The 6,000-nt window shown below is 32.6% G+C and overlaps 1 protein-coding gene across 5 annotated transcripts; it reads right to left on the bottom strand.

The window, feature by feature from the left end:
- Positions 1-811: 811 nt before the first annotated feature.
- LOC123916162 (RNA-binding protein 48-like) lies at positions 812-4,186 on the bottom strand. Of its 5 annotated transcripts, none has more exons than XM_045967544.1 (6): positions 3,832-4,186; positions 3,293-3,371; positions 2,056-2,192; positions 1,895-1,978; positions 1,532-1,612; positions 812-1,455 (listed from the first exon to the last, which is right to left on the bottom strand). In XM_045967544.1, the coding sequence occupies exons 3-6, from the start codon at positions 2,115-2,117 to the stop codon at positions 1,197-1,199; spliced, it is 486 nt and encodes a 161-aa protein (XP_045823500.1). In that variant the 5' UTR covers positions 2,118-2,192; positions 3,293-3,371; positions 3,832-4,186; the 3' UTR covers positions 812-1,196. The 5 variants fall into 5 exon arrangements, with proteins under 5 accessions (XP_045823500.1, XP_045823502.1, XP_045823503.1 ...); XM_045967546.1 differs by lacking the exon at positions 3,293-3,371 and having other exon boundaries at positions 812-1,003; positions 1,316-1,455; XM_045967547.1 differs by lacking the exon at positions 3,293-3,371 and having other exon boundaries at positions 812-1,003; positions 1,316-1,443.
- Between the last annotated feature and the right edge of the window lie 1,814 nt (positions 4,187-6,000).

Below are 6,000 nucleotides of genomic sequence, written 5' to 3'. Positions count from 1 at the left end.
CATGTAGATGATTAGAAAACTATTCGGAAAAGATTAAAAACTAGGAATTAGAGCTTGAAGATCAAAGCATCATCACCATTATTGTGCTTAGGTCTTATTTTTCCTTAATTAGAAGAGTAGCTTATGAAATAAACAAGTATAAAACTAAGATTCTGACATACATGTAGTGATTACATTCCCATCCACTCCTCATAACAATTTCCCCAAATGGAGCAAACCCAAACCCCATGTTAGATGCTTAAGAATACTAGAATTGTGCTATTTGCACTCATATAAATAACCATATTAATTGATTTTGGATGAAACTATTAGTTAGAATAAGTGTTGATGATACCTTAGAAACCACGGTGGATCCACATAGAGGCACACTGTGATTGTCAACAATTTTTCTTTTCCAATTTTTTTTTGTGATAACTAATCAATGTTGAGGAAAACAAAAATGGAATTATGTGAGCTGAAGAAAATAAATAGGAATACTTTCTTCCTTTGAAGACGGTTTCGTTTAGCTGCGTCACTACAAAAAAGCGCTATTTAGCCACGGTCAAAACCGTCGCTAAAAGTGTCATTCACCGTGGCTAATAATGTTTACCACGTAAATTTTGAGAGTGGCCTATTCTGGCGTTGCAAAATTTAGCCACGACTAAATCTGGTTTTTGCCACGGCCTTATAAAGTGTTGTAACAATTTTAGCCGTGGCTAAATAACGCAGTAAACATTGCCACGCCTGTATCCGTGGCTAACATTTATTTTTTTTAACTTTCATGCTTTCTTTTCATTTTTCTTGCACTATTCAAATGCCATAGATAAGTATATAGGAAAATCAAATGTATTTCTATAATAAGCACATTTTAATAGTACATGCTATAAATTGTAAGGTTAATAGCAAATATTCAAGGGATAGAGCATTATTCAATATATCTCCAAAGCTTGGATCTAGGGGAAACTGGTGTTTGAGTTAATCAGGGGCCTAGTGCTTGAAGCTATAGTCTCTTTGGATCTTCTAGCTGAAGTTGATAAAAAATTCCATTAGAGAAATTCATGTAACAAGCATTTGTAAGTCCTATATTGTAAGTCCTATATAGCAGTGTTGTCAAATAGCGGTAGCAGCTCTATAGACTATAGCATAACAAAATTTGAACAACTCATTGTTCCGCAATATGCTATTTAGCACCAAGTGTTATCAGATAGCAGATATAACTACTGTGGCATAGCGGAATTTGAACGAATCAATATCTTCCGCAGTCTACTTTTGACGACAATTCTATATAGCATGCCAATAATTAAAATGTAACAAACATGGTAAGCTATAATCTTACGGTTCAACCGAGCTAAAACCTCCCTTCTTCTTCCCTCTAATTTATCCTTTGTATCAGACAAACTCTCAAAATGGGGAGCATACGAATCCTGCAGTCGGTTTCTAAGGAAAACAAACTCATCCAATTTTCTTTTTGCAAACCTGAAAATTATAAAGTGGCAGTTACTCCCTCAACCTTAACCTTACAATAGAACTACTTCATCTAGCAAAGGAAAACCTGGCATTGCTGAAAAGACAAAATTTGATCCAATAAACATCAGTGAATTGCTCGCAGTCTTCTGCATCCATTGGCTTACACCTAAAGAGAGAACAAAGAAAGGTTAATCGATCACACAGTGAAGTTGGTCCCTATATTTTAACTACTTACTGTCAATTGGGTTCCTATATTTAAGTATTTAACCACTTAATATTAATTTAGCCCCTAACATTACTATCGAATTTGGTCTCTTACTCTCGGACTAATATGAATAAAAATTCATTGAGTCACGAACATCTTTTAAAAATATTCATAATAATCTGATGGAGCTATATAAGAAGAAAACCAACAAGCACAAATCAGAAAAGTTGTGGAGGGACTTACTCCTCTACTTCTCCACAGGTTGAAAAAAGTTGGAGCATATCATTGCCACAACCTAATGCTGGAACGTTCCTCACAATCAAATATCTGCATAATCAAAAATATAAAATTCAAATAACAATAAGGGATAAAAAGAAAAGAAGGTTTTTTGAAGAGAAATAAACCTTGATTCATCGCAGACGGTGTAAACACGAACTGCAGGGGATTCGTCTTTGTAACGAGACATGTAGCAAATATTCAAGGGATAGAGCGTCTGTAATCTTCTTAAATGCAAGACTTAACCTCCTTAAGCTTGTAAGACCTGCAGGAAAGGGAACATGTGTTGTAAACTCAGCAATTGTATACCAATAAATAAAGTTGAAAATCAAGTCATATTGGCATATAAATAGAAGGCATACATGTAAATACATGAACATGCTCAGGCATGAATATAAAGTTCTCAATCCTTTCAACGGAACTACATGACATATATATATAGGAATAACAAACCATTCTTGTAACATATTCAGCAATGTAGTCAGGTTCGGGATCCTACGTAGGATCGGTAGGCTGGTGGAGGGTCGTAAGGTCGGGATCGTAGCTCGATTCGTAAGAACCTACTTAAGGGTAAAATGGTAACTTCACATATATACATATACACAGAACCACAAAATAATAATAATAATAATACATGAACACAATAAACTTAATTAATATTTCATAAATATCATTCCAAATGTTCATAACCAATGTAGTTAGGTTCGAGATCCTACGTAGGATCGGTAGGCTGGTTGAGAATTGTAAGATCGAGATCGTAGCTGGATTCGTAAGATCCTACTAAGGGTAAAATTGTAACTTCACATATATATACATATACACATAAACACACAAAATATATAATACATAAACAAAATAAACATAATTAATTAATATTTCATAGAGATCATTCCAAATGTTCATAAATTCATAACAGAGGGTTGGAAGAAGCAACAACAAGGTTAAAAAAACAAAATGAAAACCGAGGGGTTTCATGTAGGACAGAGGTTTGAGTGAAAGAGATGGTTGAAAGTGAGAGAGGAGTGAACCAAAGTGAGAAAGGAGTGAGAACAAACATACACTAACCGTCGTCGAGGTTCACAACGACGCCGTCTAGAGCTCAGGTAAAGAAAAACCTCTGGGATCGTAAGAACCTATGACCCGGTGCGAGAACCTGACTACAGACAGGTCAAAAAAGGAACCTACATGGGTTCTAAGCTCGTTTGGCCTTCACGAGCTCGTAGGATCGTAAGAACCTAAGACCCGGTGCGAGAACCTGACTACATTGATATTCAGACCTTAACTGTTTGATAACCATAGTACAGTTTCCAATTTTTATTCACCACTAAAACAAAACAGCAAGAAACACCAAGAAAGAAAACATACTCTCAAGTTGATGGTGGATAAAATGACCAATGGCTTGTCTCAACCAGCAGCTTTGGTTTGGTCTCAATCCATAACATATCTGAATTGAGCAAGCACAACAAAAACTAATTCTAGTAAACTTAGCATATCTTATACACGAAAACTTAGCATCAATAAATTCCTACGATGGCCTAGATCGATGACTACTTAACTTAGCAGTACCAAACCCAACAGATTTAGCATATTCTTTGTAAAATGTATATGCAATTTCATGAGATTCAAATTCCATTTCATCATTAGGTTCTGAAAAATTGTGTTAACCATTACAATAGAAGAATCCATGGATTACTTCAATAACATTCAACTTTCTCAGATCCACTAAACATCCAAATCAATTGTTTCACATGTTCAGCGTACAGATACAACAGTTTGAATCAATAATCCAATTTCAATGGAACCTAAATTAAACCAGGAGCTAAAAAAAATGATTTTTTAGATGTAATTATTCAGTTTATTCAAATCACGTTGGAATTGAATTTGGAAATAAATAAAATTAAAACCTGGATGACTTTATTAGCGGTTCTGGTGGCCGACGAACAACTCCGGCGGCGTTTTCCGGACAGTTGAGAAGTCCAGTGCTGGTGCTGCGACACCAAATTGTTTGAGAAGTTCATTTTACTTTTTTTAATTCCCTTTCATCCAATCTAACCTTGAACTACTTTAGGCATGGTTTTTACGATAATAATGAACCAAGTTATGGAAGTTTCAGTGCTGAGAAATTACTGTTTGACAGAAAAGTGAATGAAATGGCTTTAGGATCTACAACTGAATCCCTAAATTTCACATCACATAAACAATAGATTATAACTCAAGGCTGCTTCTACTATGGACCAAGTGGTACATGATGGACTATGGTCTGTTTCGCAAGAAAAAAAAAAAAACTAGCTTATAATCATTTCTCTCCCGAATTCCGCCTTTCTTTTATACCCAAAAATCTCATTTTGTCCTTTGCGGTTTGAAATTTTTTTTCAACAAACTTCGGTTTTTACGAATTGAATTTTTTAAACATGGAAAAAAATTCGGTATATATAGAACGAAATAACATATACCCCAAAAAGAATAAAAATTTATGTGAAAATTCGTGTAGAGCTACCCATTATTTGGTCAAGCTGAACCAATCAGATAGTTAACCCTCAAAACAAAAATTATATTTGTATTCTTGACACCCTAAGCTTTCCAACGAGTGGTCGTTTACTCAAAACGGACATCATTTAGTATTTCAAATAAATTGTGGAAGTTGAGGGTCTTTTGCAGAATTTATGCAGGAAATCTGGAAAAAAATTTGGAACACAATATTTCGGTTTATATAAACCGAAATTTTTTAGCATGACTAAAAAATTTGGTTCGTATAAACTACAGTACCCCAAGGGCAAAAACGGAAATTCAGAGGGTAGGAAAGAAATGGGGGGTCGGGAGAGAAATCATCTAAGCTAAAAGACCTGTTGGATAACAATTTTTTTTAGAAAGAGCTTATAACTTTATTTTACCTACTTGTAACTTATTTTTCATAAGCTATTTCAAGTAGCTTATGAGCTTATAGCATCTAGCTTATCTTTTTTCTTTCAATTTTACCCTTATAATTTTATCTTAAATACATTTTTATTCTTTAAAATTTATTACGATTGAAAACAAAATAAGTATGTTATATACCGTATTTTTTTTACACTTGTTCCTATTTTTATTCCTGAAACATTAAGGTAAGTACCCCAGTATTATCACCGTTTTATTTTTAGACTAATATTACTGTATATTATTTTTTATTTATTCTTTTATATATATGTTACTCCGTATAAGAAAATTGCTTGTTATTACATGTATGTACCTATGTTTGTTCTAAAAACCTAAAAAATGTTAAATAAATTTGTCTATTATAAAACCTAAAAAATGTTACTATTACTCTTTTTTATAAAGTATAATCATTGAAGTGAAAATAAATTTAAAACAAAATTTCAAATAATAAAATTTAATTTAATAATATATAAAAGATATATTAAATTAATAAATTCAAATAACTAAGTTTGAAGTATCTTAAATATTAATTAGATATAGATTTTATAAAAAAATTACAAGAGATTTTATTATGAATTTAATTTATATGCACAGTCAGTCTAAAATTATTTTGCACATGCGTCCAATAATATATTGACACATCATGTATGGTAATTAAAAACACATGATGTGTCACATTCATGAAATGATGTGACAACGCGTCATTAGATGTATGTGTAAAAAAAAATTACACCCACGGTGCACAACAATTAAACTCTTTTCTTATATATTAAGAATGATCTTTTATGTCATTTTACATTTATTAGTCAGTTGAACCGCTAATTTTATCAAACACTTCAATTAGGTTATCAGCCAAAGGTCATCAGCTATTACCTATAAGTTATCGGCAATCGACTATAAGCTAGCTTATCAGCCAACCGCTATTTTTGCCAAACAAAGCCTATAATTATTATTGCAACTACTCCCTCTGTCCAAAAATAAATGACTTGTTTGACCACAGTTACGTTTGTCAATACACATCTTTAATCGTTAATATCCTTAGTTATGTATTATTAAAAATTATAAAAGTTGTATATTTTGAAAATACTCATCGAGACAAATCAAACAACATCTCATATGATAATATTTGCATGTATATATTAGTAGAAAAATAAGGTCAA

This window comes from Trifolium pratense, linkage group LG3 (genome assembly GCF_020283565.1).
Source record: "Trifolium pratense cultivar HEN17-A07 linkage group LG3, ARS_RC_1.1, whole genome shotgun sequence".
NCBI classification, from domain to species: Eukaryota; Viridiplantae; Streptophyta; class Magnoliopsida; order Fabales; family Fabaceae; genus Trifolium; species Trifolium pratense.
This window is presented reverse-complemented; position numbering and strand designations above follow the sequence as displayed.

What these genes read in the sequence shown, in the direction of transcription:
- LOC123916162 (XM_045967544.1), bottom strand. Translation starts at nt 2,117, where the DNA reads ATGTCTCGTTACAAAGACGAATCCCCTGCAGTTCGTGTTTACACCGTC. An exon ending in ACCGTCTGCGATGAATCAAG is followed by an intron (nt 1,979 to 2,055) that starts GTTTATTTCTCT and finishes TTGATTATGCAG; the next exon opens with ATATTTGATTGTGAGGAACG. An exon ending in TGTCTTTTCAGCAATGCCAG is followed by an intron (nt 1,456 to 1,531) that starts GTTTTCCTTTGC and finishes TATAATTTTCAG; the next exon opens with GTTTGCAAAAAGAAAATTGG.